The sequence below is a fragment of the Vitis riparia genome, chromosome 17 (assembly GCF_004353265.1).
Source record: "Vitis riparia cultivar Riparia Gloire de Montpellier isolate 1030 chromosome 17, EGFV_Vit.rip_1.0, whole genome shotgun sequence".
NCBI classification, from domain to species: Eukaryota; Viridiplantae; Streptophyta; class Magnoliopsida; order Vitales; family Vitaceae; genus Vitis; species Vitis riparia.
The window spans coordinates 20,524,749-20,549,497 of record NC_048447.1 but is presented as its reverse complement, the minus strand read 5'-3'; the positions used below and the strand labels follow the sequence as shown (position 1 = coordinate 20,549,497).

At 36.9% G+C, this 24,749-nt stretch overlaps 3 protein-coding genes across 3 annotated transcripts; 1 reads left to right on the top strand and 2 right to left on the bottom strand.

Moving 5' to 3' along the window:
* The first annotated feature begins 3,086 nt into the window (after positions 1-3,086).
* Positions 3,087-9,700, top strand: LOC117904503 (ATP-dependent Clp protease ATP-binding subunit ClpA homolog CD4B, chloroplastic). The gene is made up of 10 exons (XM_034817133.1): positions 3,087-3,268; positions 4,183-4,752; positions 5,413-5,528; positions 5,644-5,766; positions 5,846-6,031; positions 6,517-6,732; positions 7,285-7,502; positions 7,908-7,983; positions 8,062-8,151; positions 8,319-9,700. The coding sequence occupies exons 2-10, from the start codon at positions 4,188-4,190 to the stop codon at positions 9,498-9,500; spliced, it is 2,772 nt and encodes a 923-aa protein (XP_034673024.1). The 5' UTR covers positions 3,087-3,268; positions 4,183-4,187; the 3' UTR covers positions 9,501-9,700.
* Positions 9,701-9,912: 212 nt separating this feature from the next.
* LOC117904502 (dual specificity protein phosphatase PHS1) lies at positions 9,913-18,263 on the bottom strand. The gene is made up of 11 exons (XM_034817132.1): positions 18,070-18,263; positions 17,882-17,953; positions 17,412-17,554; positions 16,309-16,513; positions 15,685-15,861; positions 15,441-15,601; positions 13,729-14,815; positions 12,757-12,903; positions 12,432-12,659; positions 11,228-11,385; positions 9,913-10,772 (listed from the first exon to the last, which is right to left on the bottom strand). The coding sequence occupies exons 1-11, from the start codon at positions 18,124-18,126 to the stop codon at positions 10,412-10,414; spliced, it is 2,796 nt and encodes a 931-aa protein (XP_034673023.1). The 5' UTR covers positions 18,127-18,263; the 3' UTR covers positions 9,913-10,411.
* A 2,813-nt stretch (positions 18,264-21,076) lies between these two features.
* Positions 21,077-24,383, bottom strand: LOC117903956 (serine carboxypeptidase-like 45). Its single transcript, XM_034816470.1, has 10 exons — positions 23,832-24,383; positions 23,649-23,750; positions 23,442-23,534; positions 23,084-23,176; positions 22,908-22,987; positions 22,544-22,825; positions 22,323-22,447; positions 22,143-22,235; positions 21,930-22,047; positions 21,077-21,446 (listed from the first exon to the last, which is right to left on the bottom strand). Exons 1-10 carry the CDS (start codon positions 24,082-24,084, stop codon positions 21,297-21,299), a joined length of 1,389 nt encoding a protein of 462 aa, XP_034672361.1. The 5' UTR covers positions 24,085-24,383; the 3' UTR covers positions 21,077-21,296.
* Positions 24,384-24,749: the final 366 nt, after the last annotated feature.

Below are 24,749 nucleotides of genomic sequence, written 5' to 3'. Positions count from 1 at the left end.
AAGAATCTTAAATAGTTTGCAGCTTGGCTGCTATGGCTTCGATGGGAAATGGGTCTTTAATGTTCCTTGTGTAAACCTCGTGAGCTTGGATATACAAGGTTGCCTTCTTTTGTGGGCTCATTCTATAACATTCTCATCTCTCAAATGAGTTGAAGTTAAGTCTTATTTTGAAAGTTTTTTTTTTTTCAAAAGGCTAAAAGTGGTATTTGAAGGTCCAATATAACATTTAACAATATTTTAATTGAACCATCAAATGTTATATTTTTAAAAAGTACAAAAATGTTCACTTAGTCCATAGGAAAACTTTAGGTTACCTTTGAATCAAGAGATATAATAAAAATTTATAATATATGTAATATGTATATATTATATTTTAGTAAAAAATTAACATATCTTATATAGAAGAGAGAAAAAAAATGGATAATATATATCCAACCGTTTGTTTTATTTTATATTTGGTTGAATATAGAATATGATAAGTAATAAGATAACTTATTTTATTTTATTACCAATCAAATATGTAATAGGATAAAAGAGAATATATTATATGATATATCATATTATATCCAAATAACCAAACATGACTTGATAGTATTACAACTACCAAATAACCAATTAAACCATACAATACATATTTTTAAACATTATTACTTTGTATTAAATTTAATCTCATTATTATTTGTATCATTATCCAATTTACCATATGTCATAACAGTTGAAATGAAAAGTTCGAAAATGCATATCCGTCATTGAATTACCCCACCCTAATCTTTGTGAACTTGGTGACTAACATAAGAAGTGGAGTCTAAGTTTTCTCGAAAAGAACCAAACTTACCAATTGATTAATGGGCCTTTGCCTCTCATTTTAGCCTGACCATTTTGATACTTGACCTGATCATCTTAATATCTTATAGCTACCTAACCCTACCATACAGTGCTCTCAAAAAGGGAAATGTTTGCTTGTTTATAAATCAAGATCTCTTATTCTTCCTTTTCTCCCATTTTTGGGATTATAGAAAGCAAAAGGCTAATGGGGTATAACTTAGTGAATGCTTCACAAAATTGATATTGACTAAGGAAGATATTCTTTTCATGATTTGCAGGGAAAGGGAGCACAAATTGTCATGTCGATTCAATATTACAAGTACTTGCAATGCCTCTTTGCTTCAACTTTAGCCCACCTATTTATGTCCACTCAATATGATAAGGACGTAATTACAACACATGATAAAAAGAAAAAAGCGCATGATAGAATATTCATATTTATTTTTGATGTGGACTTTTTTAATTATTTTTTTTCTTTTTTTAATAATATGGATAGAATAGAAAGGAAAAAAAAAGTTTTGTTTTATTAAAAATACACGTTTTTTTAATTTTATGTATATATATATATATATCTTTATCATGCCATGTTTAGGTAGCATTGAATGTTATTTTTTTTTTAGAGCACTTCATGTAGCATGTGAAAAATAGGCTCCAAAGTTTCTAAAACAAAATAGGAAAAAAAAAGGAAAATGTAAAAAAAAAAAAAAAAAAATCTTTTTATTTTCCCTGAAAAATATATGGGAATTTAGATAAAATGCATTTATCATAAACTTATTTTTTTATAGATATAATAATTTTTTCTTATATATATATAAATATTTTTTTTTCTCTCTCTTCTTTTTTTTTTTTTTCCCTTTTTGTCTTCTTTTCCTTTAAATTTTGGGAATTCAAATATAGAGTTAATAATTTGGTGTCTTTAATCTTGTTCCCACTATGATGGGATCAAGTGTGGCATCCCAAAAAAAAATTTTAAAGTTTATTTTTTATGAGAAAATAATATTATCTCTCTCTCTCTATATATATAAATATATTTAAAAAGTTGAAAATAAAAAAAATCAATTAAAATAATTTTTTTATTTAATATTATATATAATTGGGTGGGGTGGGACAAACTCACATCTAAACCCACCTAGGTTTTAGAAAAATTTTCAAATATTTCCCAAACTCATTTATATTTATCCCAATTCAATCTCGTTAGAGATAGATGTATCGAAACTCATCCTGTTGCATTTTCTAAATATTATTCAAAATTATGACATTAAAATATTTAAAAATGATCAATTCAAATTTAATAACCACGTAACCCGTTTGATTTAAAAGTTTAAAATAATAGATAATATTTTGTATCCTTATTTAATGACCAATTTTATCACAAACTTTCAATGTTCCAAATCAAAAGTTTGGTGTGATACTAAATCAATACCATAATTTTTTTAAAATTTAATTATTAATAAAATAAGTTCAATTAGTTTATTTTTGGATTAAAGAAACTTAGATAAATAAACATATAATATCTTATATGCAAATTGAAATTGATTTGCTTCTAAAAGTATTTATTTTTTAATAAAAAAAATTAGATAAATAAACAATCAAACATGATGGCTGTTGCAAATCCATTAGAATTCAAAAATGTGGCCATATACAGCTTCAAAAAAAAAAAAGAGAAAAAAAAGCCCACTCCAGTTCGTGAATCCAAAAGCCCATTTACAAAAGCACCAATAAAACAGGCCTTTGTTTAATCATAAGATGACTTGAGAGGGCCCATGTTAACCTTCCAATTGAGGCCCAAAAAGGCCCACAAAGGGAAAAACACAGACAAGGAAGAGAGTATAACTGGTGGCAGCGTTGACAACAAGGCCGCAGACTGACGCCGACCCAATTGGGCCAATTCTACTAGATATTTTCACTCAAAGTGTCTCAGTAAAAATTTCCAAAACTCTAGGCCCATCTATGCTAATAAAATTCGTGCATTTCGTTAAATAGCCTCATAATCAGGGACCTTCTTCGAGATTTCTGGTTTGCACGAAACCCCTCGCAAAAAAGAAGAATCTCCAGACATCCGTGTACGTCTACTCTGCTGTGACATTGACCGACGGATATTACCTAAATATGTAAGTTAATCAAACGGTTGAAATCCCCCCGGACGCATCATCAACGGTCCACAGGCGTCGGGAGAGGTTATAATATAAGTGAGAGTGCAGGAGGGGTTAGGATGGAGAAGCAGATAGAGTAGAGAAAAGCGAGAGACGAGGGAGATATATTGGGATTATCTTCGACCACATCTCTATAAATCGAATCCTTTCAACGCGGCCGACCTTGTATCGGCTATAAGGTCTCCCTTCTTCTGCTGAAGGAAGTCCTTACTGCTTCCCTTTTTCTCTTTTCTTCAGATTTTTCCTATCTCCAAACAAAGATTTAGAAGTTTGTTGCTTCCCAGTCTCAGGTTTGTTTGTTTGTTTTTCTTTTTTAACATGAGGGTTTTGTTTATATCAGTTCAAATAAGTTGTTTCTTCCCAATCTCGGATTTATTTGTTTTTTTCTTCTTTTTTTTCCCAATTATGATTTTTTTTTTAATATCATTTGTTAAATCTTTAGGGGTGTGAGATTTTGAGGTTATAGGTGTTATTGTGATTTTGAATTAGGGTTTTTTTTTTTTCTAAATTAAGGTTGCTTAATTTTGAATGTGGGTTTGTTAGTGGTTTTATTGTGTGAAAAGGCGTGGATGGAGCTGATATTCTCTACTTTATGGTCGTGTTTGGTGCCTGCCCGTTGTTCGTTGTCTTTTGATTAGTTTGTCCAAATATCCTGTCTTTTTAAATGGTTGGATTTGGGAGACTTGCTTCCTGATATGCAGGTTTGATCAATTAGGGTTTTTGTTTGGGTGGGGTGTGGGGGGTTTCTGGTCTTTTAATCTGAAAATATATCTTGTGCGATTAATGTGAAAATAGATTTTGTTTTATTAGATATTTTGTGGTGAAGATCAGGTAAAATTTGTTCAGTTAGTACCTATCAAAAAAAAAAAAATTGTTCAGTTAGAGCTAAATTGATTATGTGTTTATTTTAATAGGTGATTATGCAATTATCTCTGAACAGCAAAGTAGTGAAATTATAACGAGGCATTGTTGGTTTCATGTGGTGGTTTTATGGCTTAGCTAACCTAAACAAGGGCTTTATGGTTTTATGGCTTTCAACCTAACAATGTTAATTCTGTCCTCTTGTGTCTTTCTTTCTTTTTAACATTATTGTCCTGATGGATGCAAATTCAAAATCTAATTTTTTGGTCTTGAAAGTTCATATTCTGAATCCTAGTGTCAATTCCTTACCTATGGATTTTTGTTGTTTAATTGTGTTTGGCAGGAGTCATGGCTAGGGCTCTGGTTCAGTCAACCAATATCTTTGCTTCAGTTGCTGATGGGAAGCATGGAAAGTTTCAAGGGTCTGAGAGAACCAAAAAGTCTGTCAAAATGATGTGTAATGTCCAAGCACCTGGATTGAGGATCAGAGGCTTCTCAGGATTGCGAGGAGCCAATGCTTTAGATAATTTGGTGAGATCAGGCCATGATTTCCATTCCAGAGTGGCAGCTGCTATTTCTGTTCGGGGAGGAAAGGCTAGTCGATGTGTAGCTAGAGCTATGTTTGAGCGCTTCACTGAGAAAGCAATTAAAGTTATTATGCTTGCACAAGAGGAAGCAAGAAGACTTGGTCACAATTTTGTTGGCACTGAGCAGATTCTGTTGGGTCTTATTGGGGAAGGCACTGGTATTGCTGCTAAGGTCCTTAAATCCATGGGAATCAATCTGAAAGATGCCCGTGTGGAAGTGGAAAAGATAATTGGAAGGGGCAGTGGATTTGTTGCTGTTGAGATTCCATTTACGCCTCGAGCAAAGCGTGTTTTGGAACTTTCGCTGGAGGAAGCTCGGCAACTTGGTGAGGTTTCTTTGGTTTTTTTGGTTGGGTAATGGGGATTAGAACTAACTCGGTAGTCTCAGAATCAATGATAGGGACAGAAGAACCCATCCATCCACAATATTTTGGATGAGGAATATGTATTAGAATAATGATGAGAATGGGTTGTGTTGTGGCAGAGCTGGACATAACCTGACCTAGGACTGGTCTATTTATGTTTGAAATTGAAATATCTGAGGCTGGCACAGGATCCATAATTATAGGACAACCTGAATCCAGGCTTCCCAGACCAATCTTATTAGTAAATGTGATTAAAAAAAGTTGTGAATTGATAGAATATTTTAAAAGCTTATGATTGGATGGGTTTGATCGGTGAGTAACTTCTCTTGAAGCTTAATTTGTGTTTAATAGGACTGAATTTGGGCTGGTTTTATGACTCCATAAGAGACTCGCTTTTCTTTGTGTGCATACCTGAAACTATACATTGTAATTTGCTAAGGGCTTTCCTTTCAGCATTTCGCCAGGAACAACTTTGTATTCCTATTACTTGGAGTGCCAATCTAAGGACACATTAATCATTAACTGTCCCAGGATCAACATTGACATCTTTTTAAATGAAGAAATCAACGAATGAGTTGACTAATTACTAAGTAGTCATTTCATAATACTTGTATGTATCAGGCCATAACTATATTGGATCGGAGCACTTGCTTCTGGGACTACTTCGTGAAGGCGAAGGTGTAGCTGCCCGTGTTCTTGAGAATTTAGGTGCTGACCCTAGTAATATTCGCACTCAGGCAAGCAGTACCACCTTGTCATACTTGCGGACAATTATTTTCTTGCTTAGGGCATTCTTTTCCAGATAAAAAAAAAAACCTCATTAAAAAAAAAATCTCTCATTGGAATGAATAGGTCATTCGTATGGTGGGTGAGAGTACAGAAGCTGTTGGTGCTGGTGTTGGAGGAGGAACCACTGGCAATAAGATGCCAACGTTGGAGGAGTATGGTACCAATTTAACAAAGCTGGCAGAGGAGGTAGTTAATAAATCTTTTACCTCTTTTGTGGCATTTTTCTCAAGAATCATCTCTTACAGTGATGTTAATGTCTTTTCAGGGTAAATTGGACCCTGTTGTTGGAAGGCAGCAACAAATAGAGCGTGTAACCCAAATTTTGGGTCGACGGACTAAAAATAACCCATGCCTCATTGGAGAACCTGGCGTTGGAAAAACAGCAATTGCAGAAGGCCTTGCACAAAGAATTGCAACTGGTGATGTTCCAGAAACGATTGAGGGGAAGAAGGTTGGTATATGTGCTTGTAGATTCTAATAAGGTACACAGGGCGCAATAACAAAACTAGTGGTATGAGGCTATGTTGCACGGGTTTAAGAGTGGGTTAGTTGTGTTTGGTTGCACAACGCTAATCCACTATCTTAATATTTTAGGTATCTTGGCTAATGTTTGAGGATTTTAATACTTCTCTAATCTTGAATATTTGACCTACGAAAATGGCTTTCTACTTCATAGATGTCCCTTCTGTATATGGGTTACTGAGATGGCTGTCAAAGGTATCCATCCTGGAGGCTAGGGAAACTATTGGTTAGTTCCCCCAGTTGAGAAATGATGCAGTGACCAAGTTGTTTGAATAGCCAACCATGAATGTCAAGCAGTTGCATTTTTTTTCTTATTTGTTTTTCTTTTCTTCCCTGGTTTGGGGGTTGGGGCTGTGATTGTTACATGGTTACAGACCAAAATATGACCGGAACCAAGTTATTTTGGTGATTCAGGTTATAACATTGGATATGGGTCTCCTTGTTGCTGGAACAAAATATCGCGGAGAGTTTGAGGAAAGATTGAAGAAGCTAATGGAAGAAATCAAACAAAGTGATGAGATAATACTCTTCATTGATGAGGTACACACCTTAATTGGAGCAGGAGCAGCAGAGGGGGCGATTGATGCTGCTAACATCTTGAAGCCAGCTCTTGCAAGGGGTGAACTGCAGGTAATCTAATCCCAAGAGATGCCCTAAAAACATACTCCCTTTTTTGTTATTTTTGTCCTAGATGTTGAGTCAGGAATTGAGTTGGGCTCTATGGTGGTGGTAGTTAATTTATAGGGGAATGTAGCTATATAGTGGTTTAAATTTTACATCTTGTCCATCTTTATGTCGACCTTTTGTTTCCCACCTCATATTTTTCAATGGAGAGACTGAATATTATAATGATATTTTGCCAATCGTTTTTATCTTGTGATTTACTCATTTTAGAAGAATGTTAATGCAAGTCATAAGATTAAATGGTTTAAATCTGGATCATGATTATTTTTAGTCCTCTTGCAACATTAAAAATATGCTGTGGATTTTTGGAGTGCTTAGCCCTTGTATTGCCTCATAAATGCTCCAAAGCCATTCAATGACAGTAAAAGGTATAGCACTTACGGATTAAGCATGCTCAAAGCTGAGTATGCATCTGTAGAGTCTAATTCGGGTGGTGGTGATGCTTTCTTTTTGTATATAGTGAAAATATCTTTTTTTGATTTATCTCCATTGGTGCAGTGTATCGGAGCCACAACACTGGATGAATACAGGAAGCACATTGAGAAAGACCCTGCCTTGGAAAGGAGATTCCAGCCAGTCAAAGTGCCTGAACCATCTGTGGATGAAACCATACAAATTTTGAAAGGGCTTCGGGAGCGGTATGAGATCCATCACAAGCTCCGGTATACAGATGAAGCTTTGGTATCTGCTGCCCGACTGTCATACCAGTACATTAGGTATGTGCTTTGTATTTTAATTTGAAGGTGATATCCTCATTACATGTGCTATAGATGGTACATACATATATATTGATTAATAGAATCATAGTTTTTATATTTCCCAAAAAAAAAAAGAAAATGATGGGAAACAAATTTTAATAGTGAACATTAAGTGGTGAGAAGTGAGAACTTGTTCTCCAGAAAAAAGGAGTAAAAGAAAAAGGTCCATTTTAGCATATCTTGTAAGCAGTTTTGCAAATATCTGAACCAGCAAGTTCACTGGTGGACAGCCAATAGCTTGTTTGACTTGAGGCCAATATCTAAATTCCTTTAACAAATCTGAGCTGTTAGCCTATTACATTAACTTCCATCAGTTGGTTCTGGAATACAATAGTGACCAGTTTTACTTCCTGCATATTACAGTGATCGATTTCTTCCTGATAAGGCAATTGACTTGATCGACGAAGCTGGTTCTCGGGTTCGACTTCGTCATGCACAGGTATGTGCTCCTTCCTATTCCTGTCCTATGACTCTTATTGCTCTTCCACTCATTGGCTCACATTCCTTTTCTTTGCAGCTTCCAGAGGAAGCAAGAGAGCTTGAGAAAGAGCTCAGACAGATCACTAAAGAGAAGAATGAAGCAGTACGAAGCCAAGATTTTGAGAAGGTATGTTATTATTTCAAGTTGTCTCTTGGCTGTTGCATTCCTTTGAAATTAAAACATAATATTTGGTTGCTTCCAAGTAGTTTAAGATGACATGTATGGTGTTCCTGTTTCTTGTCTCTAGTGCTTTTTATCTAGTAATTGACAATATGTTAAAATGTTTTGAACAGGCCGGTGAATTACGTGATAGAGAAATGGATCTAAAGGCACAGATCTCAACCCTCATAGACAAAGGCAAGGAGATGACCAAGGCAGAGACTGAGGCAGGAGATATAGGTCCTATGGTGACAGAAGTGGACATTCAGCACATTGTATCTGCTTGGACTGGCATCCCTGTTGAGAAAGTGTCAACTGATGAATCTGATCGTCTCCTCAAGATGGAGGAGACCCTCCACAGACGAGTCATTGGTCAGGATGAAGCTGTTAAAGCCATCAGCCGTGCTATTCGCCGAGCTCGTGTTGGACTCAAGAATCCCAACCGTCCAATTGCCAGCTTCATCTTTTCTGGTCCAACTGGTGTAGGAAAGTCAGAATTGGCAAAAGCACTAGCTGCTTACTATTTTGGTTCTGAAGAAGCCATGATCCGTCTTGATATGAGTGAGTTCATGGAGAGACACACAGTCTCCAAACTGATTGGTTCACCTCCTGGTTATGTTGGTTATACTGAGGGTGGTCAGTTGACTGAGGCTGTTAGACGCCGACCTTATACAGTGGTTCTCTTTGATGAAATTGAGAAGGCTCACCCTGATGTCTTCAACATGATGCTTCAGATTCTTGAGGATGGCAGGTTGACAGACAGCAAGGGCCGAACTGTGGACTTCAAGAATACTCTTTTGATAATGACATCCAATGTTGGAAGCAGTGTGATCGAGAAGGGAGGCCGCAGGATAGGATTTGATCTCGATTACGATGAAAAGGATAGCAGTTACAACCGAATTAAGAGCTTGGTGACAGAGGAACTGAAACAATATTTCAGGCCAGAGTTCTTGAATAGATTGGATGAGATGATTGTTTTCCGACAGCTCACTAAGCTGGAGGTGAAGGACATTGCTGATATAATGCTGAAGGAGGTGTTTGAAAGGCTGAAGGCCAAGGACATAGAACTTCAGGTGACCGAGAGGTTTAGAGATAGAGTGGTGGATGAAGGGTACAACCCCAGTTATGGTGCAAGGCCACTGCGAAGAGCCATAATGAGACTTTTGGAGGACAGCATGGCTGAGAAGATGCTTGCAAGGGAAATCAAAGAAGGCGATTCGGTAATTGTGGATGTTGATTCTGATGGAAATGTCACTGTGCTCAATGGCAGCAGTGGTGCTCCACCTGAGTCATTACCAGAGGCAATGCCTGTGTAAACAGTCTTCCCTTCAAACTTTTACAGATCTATTGTTAGTACTTTTATTATTTAAAGTGGGCTTTAGTTGTAGTCTCTTTTCTTTTAAAGACTACTTGGAAGTTAGAATATTGGAAGCCATTTTATGAATTGGTTTTATTTCCTGGTACTTGTGGATATTTCATAGATGAATCTATATATGACTGAAATAGTTCCATGCCATTTTTTTTTTCTTGGGTTCAAACTTCAAACCATTCTTTCAGGATTGCATTTTCTAGAGCACATCTACCATGTGATACCTACAATCGAAACCTAAAATACAGGCTATAAGCAGTTGATAGACTTGGTTTTTTTGGCATCACCTTCAGGTTCCATTTGCTTCAATTTGTGTTCCATGGGAACTGGACCTCTTATCAAACTAGTTCAGCTTGGAGTCATAAAGAGTCTAGCTTTGGCTAGGACCATCCATAGTTTCATACTAAAATTTCTTGTATACAATCTGCAGCAGTGAAATGCATACATAGCTGAAAGGATGTGATCAATTGTTACATCTATTTCAAAAAATAGTTGCAACAAAGCAACATATTGTATCCAACAGATGCAAATTGAATTCAACCTGGTGTTCAGGAGAACACAAAATAAACCATCCTTTCTTCTCTTAAAGTGCTGCTGCAGGTATTTTTAGTTGTGAGAAACAGAATGTTTGTTACTGAGAAACTCCTTAACCAGAATATCTGGCAGGTCCACCTCGTTATTGCCGACTGTCAAAGAGCATTGAGGCTTCATCTCTTCCAGATGACTCACAAGTTACCTGCTGCAAAGCAATTGAAGATTCTCCAGGGAATATCGACCTTAATGTTGGAGGGGGTTCAAGCCATAGAAATGATCTTGTCACAGTTTCCTTGCATTCAAAAATGAAAAAAGTCCCTGTTCCTATTCATCCATGACTGAATTAGACTGCCTCTGTGTAGGGCTGACACTCCCACCTCGGCTAATCTTGAGAGCACTTATAGCCTTTTGGATCTCCATAGTCATAGCACTGTCCACGCTCCCTGATGATAGCTTCTTGTGTGATTTCTGCAAATGAAGCTTAAGCGAGCTGCTGCTCAAGCCAGCATTTTTCCCACAGATGGGGCAAACTTTCATTGGCGGTTTTCGCTGATGCCACTCCATTGAAACCTTTCCATGCAGTTTGCAGTCCAGGTCCAGGAGGGTCCTGGCAAACCCATCATTGGGCTGCGCTCGGCGGTGTACTCGTTTTAGGGCATTCCATGCTTCTAATAGAGTGAAGTTCCTGCATGAAAAAAAAGAGGTTCAATACCACCTTTCAAATTTTTGTTGTGAATTGACAATCATTTAGTAGTTCACACGTGACAAAAAAAAACTTCAATGCATATATATGGGATTGGGGTATCATCACATCCTTCAGATCTCCAACCAATCTCAAACTCCACTCAAGTGGGAGCTGTGATGCCTGATGTCATGAACTTAGGGTGGTCTTAAGACCCAGAATGAAATGTGGGCTAAGGTACCAAGGAAAATAAATGAAGGGAAACTAGGCTTGAAAACCCCAATGCTAAACTCCATGCCTCTCGGTCGTGGACCACACGGACACTCTATGATCCATGATCTAGGATAACAGTTGAGTGAGGTTTAAGGTCTACAATGCGTGGGTCCAATGACAGCATGAAAACAATATAAAACTTTCGGTTTTGCTTGCCAGTATGTAATTTGTTTTATTTTACTTACTTCCTGAGCATCAAGTAAGCAAGAACTAACGTAGCACTTCTACTTCTCCCTTCAAAGCAATGAACCAGAACCCTCCCGCCAGTTTGTTCAACATGATCAATGAACACGGAAGCTTCTTCAAATATGCTGCTGATGTTTGTGTCTTCACTGTCAGAAATCTGTCCAAATATGCAGGTAGTGTAATCAGTACAAAATAGTTCGCAAACATATTTCCAGGAAATTCATAATTAATACATTGAAAAAGTCCAGCACAGTGAAGTGATTAGGTAATTCTTCCAACAAGGAATTCTGTCTGAATTTGCTAATATTGGAATCCTGAAAAGTTAGCACCCCAATGATGGATGTCAAATGTTTTTCTGATGGAAAGACTCCTTTCAATAATGACACTGGAAATGCTTGTTTCTCTTGCAACCAAGGAAGCCTCCGTCAACACACTGCCCAATTCCCAATTTAGGTTTGAAGCAACGACAGTGAGGCTAGTGAGCAGCGACATGGGTCAACACCGAAGTTCGAAACTATGACTTATGGAGTTGATCCTCTGAATAGCTTCCTAAGCACATAACTTCAATGACACCAAGCAGTGACATGGAGCAAATGCTAACGTTCTATCTACTTCTCTTGATGGCCCTTTGAATAACTCTTCTAACCAGACAGTTCTGTAACCTTCACTTGATCTCTATTAAACAGACTACTTTGACAATCTGAGGACAAAAATTCCTAGATAGAATGCAGTGATTGAATGACATTCCCCTTCACGTTAACTAGCAGAGCAATGAGTTAAGTCTTCAGTTAAAAAATTGCAGCAAGGCTTGCAGTCAATTCAAGGCCTATGCAATAGCCTCCCTTGAAAATTGTATATAATTTATGGCTATTCGGTTCTGTCAAATTAACTAGACACCAATCTAGAGTCTAGAAAAAATATCCATAGGAATAATGACTCCTATGGGGAAAGAATAAAATTAAAAAGAAAAAAAAGGAAGCTGAATAAGAAACACCTGCGCAAGGATTTCAGAAGGTTCAGAAAGCTGTGGGATCAGAGAAGAAGAAAGTTGATCAAGGGACTTCAGATGGTACATGGACGACTATAGCTTAAGGGAGCTAGGAAATGATCCACATGAAAGTAAATACAGAAACAAGCTGTGTGTATGCCTCTGTTTTAAGCCACAAGAATGAACCATCCATAATAACAGGAGCAAGTACTTACAGAAAAATTTTTGTACTTAAATAGGTCAGGATACTGAGAATCTGACTGTCCAATCTCATTGGAGCACAAGCACAATATGTGTGTAATTCCTAAATGTTGTAATGTGTACACAGATCTTGCAGCAAGGGCCCCACCAATGAAGAGACTCGCTGTAATTGAAGATGGCCGCTCTGTATTTGCAGCATCAGATATCAATGCTATCCTCTCAAGAATGTGCTCAAGCCTGACCTGTAAGATCAAAAAACATGGAAAGAAAAGGAATAATTTGGGCTCTGTAAAAATTCAGCAGAAAAGTTAGATCACAAGAGTTGACAGAAAATCTTACCTTCAACTCATAAGCATCAACAACACCATTATTATCATTACCCTCAAAGAAACCTGAATTGAAATTGTTCTCTTGGCATAATTTAACTGCATCATTTCTTAGCATTTCATTCCATTGTTCCAACTCTTTGCTTGATTCTGCATCAACCTGAGGATAATATTAATAATAACAAGCAAACAATAAAACTCAAGGTAGAAGTATAACTTTGTTTGGAGAGAAAAAAAAAAAAGGAACTGCTCTGCCTAAATCAAGTATACATAGTATAAAGCTTCAATGATATTGATATCTGTAACTTTCAAAATATGACAAGATAACTTCTCCACGCACATCTTTGAAAAACCTCACTCATTCAATTCCGGGTGTTTTTCTCTGGTCATGTTTAGGATTACCAAATATAACTAACATGACTAGACATAGTACATTTCATGATATGAAAGCAACCATTCAATTCATTCAACCTAAAATATGTCATGGTCTAGGTTTAAACAGGAAAATGGTAACCTTTGGTATCAGTATCAACCATTCTGGTCAATTTTTAACTAAACATCCCAAACTTCTAGGTACTTTCAGTCGTTTGCAAGAGAAGCCAGTTTATTAGTATGCTAATGATCATTTTTTCCATTATGGTTTACTTAAAGTGATATGAAATCTATCAGATGAAACAGCTCGTTGTTTTAGACAGCAATGCCATCTCACCTTCTGCAACAAATATGCATATATACATATAGAGAAACAAATGTGTGTGCTTATCTTCTAAAAACACATGATGTATCTTTTGTAGCTGTTGGTCCCACATATTTCCAGTAAGAAATATATCAAAGAGTCAGCATTTCCTTACACATAATTTTTAAAAGGTTATTTTGACTTAATAATTTTTTAAATAGCTTTTGTCAAACCAAAAGATGCAAGATGCACTGGATTTCCTTGGAAAGGAGGTGATCCAGCTGCATTTTCTTTAAGAATATTGCATACCTTGGCAAATCTGTGAAAGTCACGGAGCTTTGTTGTCAATCGCAGGCTTCGGAGTGACTCCACACTCCCTCTGCTGAACTTCCCATGCCAAGCTTCTCGAGAGATGGGAGAACTAGAGTCTGAGCTTTCTCTAACTCCAGAAGATGATAACCTAGGAGCTGCTCTCTGTACCTCTGGGTCACTCAAATCTGGATGATTATCATTAATAACCCGTTCCTTACTTGGTGGAGAGGGACAATGACCTATTACAGGAGCCTGCGACTGTGCCTCAGAGGCCCCCAAATCCTCTCTGTCAAAATCAACACAGGAATTTCTATTTACAATATTCAGAAATACTCGTAAGAGGCCATCCAGTTTTTGGTGGAGTGTGAGTAGGAATATATGGAAACCCTGCAAGTCTCTTAGTGCAGCTCGAAACCCACGACGAAATTCATGAACAACTGAAGCCATCTCAGTCAAAAGTATATCTGTTGCTGTTTCAGTATCATCTGAAGCAAATCCTAACTTCCCTCCTGTTATCTCATGTAATAGATTCAAGGAATACTTGGAGCTGTTGAGCATGAGCTCAACCAGTTTTGGATAATTTGCCTGGTCATTTGCACGTTTTCCTGCTGGTGGTCTGCGAGGAACTCCAGAGTCGATTGCCACAATATGAAAATCTGAAAGACCTGACTGATTCAAAGCTTGACCCTCCAGACTAGTGTTGCTCGATGATGGTGATCCTATGGCATCAGAAAGATCAGAACTCTGTGATACCAATCCTGAATTATGAGGGCTCAATCTGCTGTCAACTGATGTCGCCCTTCTTTCTTTCTGAAGAGCCCTAATTACCCTAGGCCTATATCGCTTGATTGCAGAATCAAATGCTTCCTCCAATGCATCCATGTCAGTAGAGGCCATTTTGTCCGCCAACAATAGATTTGCGGAATTTCCACGCCATCTGAGCTGACGACAAGGAAGTCTATCTTCATTTCTAATGACAAGGTCCAACATCAAGACCCTGCCAAGGGCTGCTGCTGTCTTTTCTGCAGCTTCTCGTGAGTCAAATGCACTTGAGCTTTCTAAGAGAGGAGATCCATGTACATAACTGCAAACAATAAAATCTTTTGCATTCAGAAGGCCATACAAAAAATTTAATTATAACTTCTATATTTTATAGTGCTTTTGCATCATGAAATTTCATGTTTCCTCCTCTAATTGCTGTCATGTTTAAGGGTATATGAATTGATCTAGAAGAGTAAGGGTGAAAGTAATGAAAATGGAAAATGCCCTAACAATCAAAACAAACTTTCCCATGGCTCAGCCAGCTATCATCCATGTTCTGCACAAACAAATAACTGAATATGAACCAGTTGGTCCTTTCTGGGAGTTACCTGCCCATAAGATATGGTCTAATTTGATTATAAACTTGAACATGGTGGGTTTTCATGGTTCCATATTTGATTTAATTGGAGAAATTACAGCAGTATGAACCATTCAGCCATCTGCGCTAAAGATGATCCCTTAGAAAATTGGTCAGTCAGATCATTTGACCCAAACCATCTAAACAAACAGAATTTTGAACCAAGTAATAAAATAGGTGGCAAACTAATTGACTTCTCTCGTCCTCACAGCATATCTGGTGAGGAGACGGCAAGTGGTGAAGGGAGCATGGATATTTCACTGCTGCATTATAACACTTTATTCACAATAAAACCAGGTTCAGTTTGTACTTCATCAGAAAGAGGCATCGGCTAAGTTCAAGAGCTTCTAAAAGCTCTGAACATGTGACTTCACCAACTTCATCTCCTTCTGAAATTGCTGCATCTCTTGCTTTTTCTGCAGCTTCCTTAATCTGAAGCCACTCTGTACTAGAATTGTGAATGACTCTAGCCTAGAAGATATTTTTGGGAAAGGGTTAGATTAATGGCATAAGATGGTAACAATTAAACAACTAATGGAGTGAGAAAGTACAACCTGTGGAGTTCGAACTCCTAGCCACTTTGCGAATTCGTAACCAAGACGTTCTGATTGTGTGGCCACTCTTGAAGATGAAAACTTTATAACTGCTGCTCCCTCCTTCAGGAAATAATCATCATTCTCAGGCCAGTTGAATAGAGCAAAGAAGACAACCCCTCCAGAATTCACAGTGACCTGTATCCGCACAACTGGAGAGAAGTTAAGGCAGCAGATAAGACAATAAATAATGTTGCACAACTTTCTATTTTTGATTTCTTGAAATGAAAAAGAAAAAAAAAGTATAAAGAAAGATACTGCAAATTTATGAAATGAATACTTAAAAATATTAATTGATTTGATTTTTTTCTGAGACAGGAGCAAATAGTGTTTCCAGCAATAAAAATATAACCAAAGGCTACAAATATTGCATGATGATTAAGAATAAAAGCACTAGTAGTTTAACTCTTTTCTTGTTTATGAACTTCCAAAATCCTCTCTTCCCATGAATATACAGAATAGTTACCACCATGAGTTGATTGAACCAATTAGGAGGCTGAAACATTACTGCAAACTTCAATACCTGACATGAATTTGAAGAAGTATATATCCTTCCAAAAACAATAGCTAAGATAGATTGTGCACCTCAAGGGCTTTACTCATTTCATCCTCAGAATGATCATTGCTACTACTATGTTCAGTATGGTGAAGTGAGGAAAGCATGTCCCAAGAAAAAGAACATGAATCAATATCCATCATAGCAGCTTTACCAAGTCTTTCCCACAAATTTATTTCTGTAGCTTGCTCAACAGGCAAAGAACTTCTGGAATCAACAGTTGATTCTCCTGAACTGCATACAAACATGTAACAGGTACAATGTTATCCTACAAAATTTTGGCATCTCAGCTTGAATTTCATCAAAGAGAAAAAAAAGTCAAGGAAGAAAATCGAGAGGATAGAACCCAAGATATCATTGTGAAAAACACATCAAGTGTTGGATACTGAATGCAATATATGAAAAAAAAAATGGAATGACCCAATATCCATGAAGATGAAAAGGACCAAAATCGTCATACATGCATTTCCACTGTCATATCACATCTAAAGGATGATGGTAAGAAACTTCAATAGTAGACAGCTGATCACATCATTAGTTACATAGAATAAGGCCCATCTTAATAAGTTCTAAACCCAGAACAGATAATATAACCAGCCTTGATGAAGGCACCATTCATGAGATGATTGCTTACATGAGGCACTACATTGAAGGTACAAATTTAAATTTGAACTCCCCACAAGAATCGAAACCAAAATCATATTTCCTTTTTATAACACTTCCTGGTTGACACCAAGAATTTCTCATCCTATCAAATGGGACTTCCCAACATCTATTTTGCCAATGGCAAACATACAAAACTACTCTGAAACACTAGTACACAGAAACTGAACTAGTTACTGTTGTAGCACTCAGCAATTAATGAGCAAGGCCATACTTTACTTTGTATTAATTCAGTAGTAGATTGCCCCACTGCTCAAGCCAAATGGCCAAAATCTATTTTCCAAATATGAAAATCAATAAGATTTCATAAATTCCCATCTAATTACACACGCATTCCTAGTTTAGAATTTTCCACCAAGCCAGTAATCACAATTCAAACAACATCACTCTCATAAAGGCAAAACATTAAAGAGGGATACAGCATTGCAATTGTAGTATAGTAATGGGAAAATGGAGAGAAAAGAATAACCAGAATGGCATAGTATCGATTCTGGGCGGGCGGTTAGGGAAACCAGAGGAGCGATATTTGCCACTGCGCTTACGAACCAGTTCCAGCCATTGTGTGAACCGATAAGCCGGACCTGCCGCTATGTCTCCTAACATATACAACACCTACAAAAGAAACAACCCACCATCCCATCATCATCATCATCATCATCAGCAGCAGCAACATCTTCATGATCATATAACATACCCATCATCATCATCACCATCTTCATCATTAAATAAGAAACCCCATTTCCCAATCTCCATTACCCAACAGCCCATCATCATCATATGACATACCACATTTCCCGATCCCCATAATCCAACAGCTCATCATCATCATCTTCATCATCATACAGCGTACCCCATTACCCAATCCCCATTACCCAACAGCTTAAACTTCTGGGTCAATTTATATTTCAATAGTTTTCCGAGAAAGTTGAGATGACTTACCCGAGAAGTGACGGTGAGGGGCAATGGGGACTCAAGCAAGTCCTCAGATCCGAACTCGGGGTCCTTCTCTTCCTGCAATTCAAGCAAGATCGAGAGAGATGTGAACGAAACAATAATCAGACAAGGAAAAAAAACAAAACCCAAGAATTAGATGGGCAAAAAGATGGAAAAAAAAAAAAAAAAGGAACCTGGTGGGGTGTGGTGCTGGTGATAATTGCAGGCTCCTCCTTTTGGTCCTTAACCATATTTTTTTCTTTTTGAATTTGATTTCAAAACTTGGGAGTGCGAAACGTTTGAAAGAGAGACTGTGATAGAAATTGCAGTTGCTTTTTTTGCGGTCTCCCACTTTTTCTTCTCTGGCTAGTTGCTTTGTGCTTTGCAATCATCACATGCACACACCCTCTCATTAATTACATTTTTCGCTCCTTTCTTACCTACTTCACTAAATGAAATAGTATTAAAAATACCATATTAAACTGTAAAAGATTTTGATATTAGAAAGTCAACCTTAAATTGGGTGTATTAGCACTTAGACTAAACGGATGGGATGGGAAAAACCCGTTAAGAAGAAAATTTCCATAGCAATCTAAATATAAAATTTTATTTGATATGAGTCCTTATTCCATTTTGGGTCTATGAAATTTTTAGGTGGATATTTTTGTAATCCTCAACAAAAAAATACCAAAATATGAAAAATGTAGCAAGAATACATCAATGTCACTTTTTTAAATAAGAGATATGTATTAGTACACTTCTAAACTAGTTTTGCCTAATCATACCCTTGTTGATAATTAATTGATTTTTAATAAAATCACTAAATTTTTAAAGTCTTATAGGTATTATCAAAACTAGATTATGGGTTTAAGTCATAAGAGTATTATAATATGATATAATACCATATGTGTGTATGACTTGGAATGTCTCTAAATGATTATAATATGAAACACCATAAAGAAAGAGCATGGTTACTACAGGTACATATATTTTAGGGCCTCGATTTGGTTTCCCTTCAGGTCCAATGATATTGGATGATAACTACTCAAGCTTCTTCTAATGCTCCAATCTTTTGAGGGAGTTACTTAAAGGATGAACCTTATTTCCTCTAAAAATCCGGGGAAGTGTTTTATTTTTGTTTTCCTTTTCCAATTCTTTGTGAGAAGGGCTTGACTTTTTTCTTTTTATCTAAGAATCTTTCTATATGGGTTTTGCCTATTAGACACTAATCAATCCGAAAACAAGTCAACTTTTTCCTTGAGAAAGAACAAATAGGTAGGTCATATACCTTAGGAGCTTCACCAAGTTAGTCATGGTTAAATGAGGTTTATGTTAGGCCGTGCAAGGTTTCTATTGAAGGGACTAGTGTTTGTCTTGAAATTAATTTCTCCATATATGATAGTCATTAGAATTTGTTCTTAAGCTAATGGCTTGTGATGGCCAATCAAATGGCTCATGTAATTGTGATATCTCATATTAGAAAAAAAAAAAAAAAGTTTATGATATTATAAAAGTATGGATTCCTTTTAACCATGCAGATATGTTTTAAAGTTGTAAGAACTTCTTTAAGCTCAAAGCAAATCATATCTAAACAGTTAGGTATGATTATTACAAATAATAACAAAGTCGATTCTCAATCTCAATGTAAGAGTTTGTTTTATCTTATAATTTCATAAGATATAATAAGAACATTGTATTTGCATAGGAGATTGTAATATTTCTCATTAGATAAGAGAGAAAATTTTAAGACACTATATAAGTATAAATTCTTCTTAACTATGTAAATACATTTTAAAGTCATAAAGGTCCCTTCAAATTTAAAACGGATAATATCTACACAGTTAAGTACGAATTGTTCAAGTATTGGTTTATTTGGTTAAAGACTTTGTGGTTCATTGTTGTCGAGAACTATTTCTTGAGAATGTGAGAGCATTTGGCCCAAAAACTCTTCCAAAGTTCTATGGGATGGGATGTTTTCAATCCGAGTCCAAGTACCTCTAGTAACACTTTCGATAATAGGTATATTTTTCAATTTTGAGGCCAAAGTCTACTCAAAGGCATTTGATACTCAACATGAAAATTGAAATCTTCATGTACCTTCAATAGCTTCCATCCAATTCTCAAAGAAAAATTAAACATATAAGTTTTCGAATTCCGCCCACTTATATAATTTTAAGTGATGCTGGGTCTAATAAATATAATCACGCTTTTAAAAAAAATATATGAATAGTGTCAATAGAAGAAGCTACCAAAAAATATGACTTAGAATGTACTGAAAAGGTGAAAAAAAAGCCACCCTTTTTATCATCATCATTGACAACACAAAATTACATAATAAAATTCAATTCCAAATATTCAGAAATTTTCTTCTTATTATCAACAATTTACTTTGGTGTTGATGATGTGACAATGAGTGAAGGGCGTTTTAAGTTTCTTACAGTGGCCATGAGAATTTGGTGTAAAGTGTGATTGACAGCAATATGAAAGTGGGAATTCCATACAGCTTCAGCTTGGAATTTGGAAAAGTAGTTCAACCCAGAGGTCCACCACGGCATGCAGCAGCTTTCCTCAAATGGCCAGCTTTGATAAGTGATGAATCGATCTTTTAAGCATCTGGGAAATCAATATGTATCAGCCCAGACCCCTAGTTCTCACTTGCTTCAATTATTATCCCTTTCAATCACCTTTTAGCCTTTATTTTCTGCAAACTGCATCATTCTGATTTCTGTATGCACCATTTAAATGATGTTCTCTGTGGGCTTGTAGCATCATCTTTTCAGTATAATATTTAATAACATAGTTGTAGAACAATGCAAAATGATTATTCATATAGTGTGGGCGATATATCTCACATCAGTTAGGAGACAAATTTTTAACATTATACGCATTTTGAAGCCATGAGAGTATGACCCAGTGAATGAGTGTTCGGAATACACCCCAATCCCGTGGGACACAACAAGAACAATATCTAATTGTGAAGAGGTGCATCATTGCATATGGCTTTTTGGGTAATCTTAAGGTGATTCATCATTCATCATTCATCATTCAGGGGTGGCTTTCTGGGTTCTTTTCCTTTGTGTTTACATTAATCTTAAGGTGGCTCGTCATTCAGCAGAAGTTCCTGCCAATTGGTCCTCTTTTCTCTTCTTTTCTCAAGCTCATGATGAAGTTCCCACAAGTCATTGATTTAATAAAATCTTATTTAACCAACTTATATCACCAAAAAGGCACTTCTTTCTTATAATATCTTTTTACAAAATTTCAGGACCCCAAGAGATTCATCGCATTGACAAAAAACCCAAGAAAACAAGAAAACTTACAATCATTTTCTTCCCCTTTCTTTTTGACAACACTTGTGAATAAGCCCATACGTTTACTTACAACCTCAGCTTAATTACTACTAAATCTGACCATTTTTATATCAGAAAAATTCTGGTAGAGGCCTGGCTTCAAGAAATGACTTGAACAACACTAGTGATCTCTCAGGCTGTGAGAAGGGAGCTTCATGAGAAGCACCTCTAATGGTGGCAAATGAGAGGATATTACCATAAACTCTAGTCCATCCACCAACCTGGAAGACACAAACATGAAAAAAGGATTAAGGACATTAGTCTCATTCATTTTAACAAAAACAATTCTATCTTCTGGAAGATCAATCGTGCTGCATAGTTCTTCTCCTTCTTTCAAAACTTTGGCATATTATGAGTATAAAAGTTTTGGGAAGAACCAAAATTTGCTTCCACCTTTTTTGTGTTATGCCAAAGAAAAAATGTTGCGCATGTTGGAAGAGACATGGTATCATGTCTTTGTCTCCAATGACTAAATCATGGAAGGAAAAGCAAAGCTGAATTATTCCCTTTGTCTAAAACCAAAGGATCTTTCTTGACTTGAAGGTGAGATTCAATCCCAGTTGGGAGTTGCCCTGCAGCCCCCTTTTCCTTAGGAAAGGGATTGTTGTCTGAGGTGCAATCCCTGAGAGAAAGAGGCCTAACTGGCTCTGGGTAGGTCAAAAACAAAGAGTTTAGAAGACCAGCTACATTAGCTTCTTAATTACCTGCTTCCCCTCAAACCAAACTCTGTAAGGCACAGTTGTGTTTAGTCCCAGCTCCTTAGCCAGATTATGAACCAGAGTTCGACTCCCTGTCAACGGTATTACTGAATCTTGATCTCCACTGTCATTAGTTACTATTAGAAACTATGGAAATTTCAAATTTCACTAATCTTATCAAAACCATGAAGAAGCTGGAAGCTTTGAGTTTTCATTTACCTATAGACCAGGACTGGAATTCCAGCCTTGATGAGTGATCCCACAATGGAAATCGTAGGTATCTCCAGGTTGAGGAGCTCATAATCCAGAATGCTGTGATCAAAGAAAAGTTCATTTACTGGCTCAAGGAAGAAAACCCCCTAATGATTCATTGCAATGGACAAGTTAAAATTAAATTACTCGCTGCAGACGGTCCAACTGCGAATGCCAACAAGCCTGGCATGGAGAGCCTTCTGCACATCTTTTCGGTTTAGATAATTCACAGTTTTATCGTCTATGCACACGTCTATTGTCTCTGCAACTTGCTGCCATGTGAATTAAACAATTATGGATTAAGAAAACAAGGCGCACTGGAAGGATAAGAAAAGGTTATAATAGAGGCATTTTCCAAAAAGACTCACTTGGGGACTAATGACTTTGGATTGTGAGAGTACTGATGAAAGGCAGACGTCAAGGGTAACATCATACTTGTCCACAAATTTACTGGTTTCTCTGCTTACTTGGGCCATCACCCTTGAACAAACAGATGAAACTGAGTCTCTATAGTATTCACTCACATAGCGAGAATAGTTACAGGCAGAAGTGAACAATCTGTATGTTGAATCCGATATTAGGCCATGAGACCAGAAGTACTCAGCCCTTGAATTGAGGTCAGTGGCGAATTCTAGAACCGGATTACCCAGCTGCAAATGAAACAATTCAATTAAAAAAACCCTTTTTTTTTTTTTTATCACAAAAAGCTGATATTTGGTTTGTAATACTCACAGCAATTCCCTTCAAATTGAACAACTTCTCCTTTTTGTTGAACTGAATCATGAGTTCTGCAAGTTGGGGAACATAGTGGCCTATTGACAAGCAAAGATGGGAAAGGAGGATCATCATCATTTCTAGCTCACATTTGAATTACAGGAGATGGAGATTGATGTGTACAGTAAAAGCACCTGCATAACTTTCCCCTGTGATAAACAAATCCCTATGCTTGTATTGGGGAAACTTGAGGAACCAGAGCTGCAAGAACGCAAGATTGTCCCTGGCTTAAGAAAATAAGCATGAAAGCAGCTTTAGAACATAGACACAAAAAAGGCGACGGAGCTTCGAGTAAACCCCACTTTCTATATTCCAAAAGAATTGTTCTCTAAAACCCAGCATGGGGAGAATGAACCCATTAAAGCTATACTTGGAGGGAGAATTGAATATTGGGAAATGAGACCCTTTATACAAAGGTCTTAATAAAGGCTAAATTGAGACTTCAGCATAGAAAAATTTGAAAGAAAAGTTTTCATATGCCAAGGAAAATACCTGTTATCTTATCATCCACTGTGACATAAGGGGTATCAGATGAATAAGAGAATCCCACTCCTACTGGTGTCTCTAGATACAGCATATTTGCTTCTGCAATATGAAAATAGTAAGAAAACATCAATCTTTTTAGTTGTTTCCAATCTATCATTTCTGCTTAGATGAAGGAGTAACAAACTGGTTTTCAATTCATAAGAGTAGTACTACCTCTGTTCCAGCTATACTCATTCCTCAACAGAAACTCCCCATTTGGTCTGAAAGGTCCATTTTCAGAGAATGCCCCCACCCCAAGTGAAGAACAGCCAGGGCCTTCAAGAAACAGATCAAACACATGAACATCCTATATTGAATTTCATATTTTTTGGAAGGAAAGTTAAAAGAGTTGCAGACCTCCATTCAACCACAAAACCAGTGGTTTTGAAGCTGGGTCTGATTCAGCTTCAACAAAGTAGTAAAAGAGAGCTCTTTGCTTCTTGTCATCCAGACTGACATAACCAGAAAACTGCTGAAAGCCCACCTGGGGTTGTCCAGGAAGCTGGATAATCTTGTCAGGATGAGACAAAGAGGGGTGAGCCTTCAAGAGAAAGCAGAGCTGGAACACAACAGAAACCATTGGGATGGTTTTCCATGTTAGAGAATCCATGCTTTGAGGAATGAAGAGGAGGAATGGCCAGGACAAAGCACCAACAGAGGAGAAGCTGCTTAAAATGCTGCTCAGTGGAGGGCATGAGGAGGATGTGTGTGGGGCACTGAATAGAAAAAAAAAAAAAACAAAGAAAAAAAATGGCTGGGCTTGTTTTATATTATCATTACAGTGGTAGCTTTTTGCCTGCAGGCCTGGTCTCCTGAAAATGGTGGTGAAAGAGATGTGTGAGGGACTCAATGACAACACACAAAGACCACAGTGAATTGGGTTTGTGGTAACTTGGTCAGTTGAGGCTGATTCTGGGTATGGGATTGGTGTTTTGAAAGTGAAAGGAGAGAATGGAATCACTGAGCTTGCTTTGAGAGCCCTGAATGTCCTCTCAGAAACACAGTTCTGTTGTTGCTTTTGTTTTCTTTTGTTTTTTCCTAAGAGTAATAAACCAACCACTAATACTTTGTATCCTTTTTGACAATAATAACAAGGAAGAGTATATTCCTCAGAAAGTAGCTTTACAGGATTACTTTACATTTCTCAGAAAAATGTGTGAACCTAGACCAGTTACTATAATATTTTTGTTTCTCAAGAAAAACCCCATCTGTATTTTCCTGAGAAAATATCACACTATCACAAGGGCAATTGGTAGGATCAAATCATACTTCCTT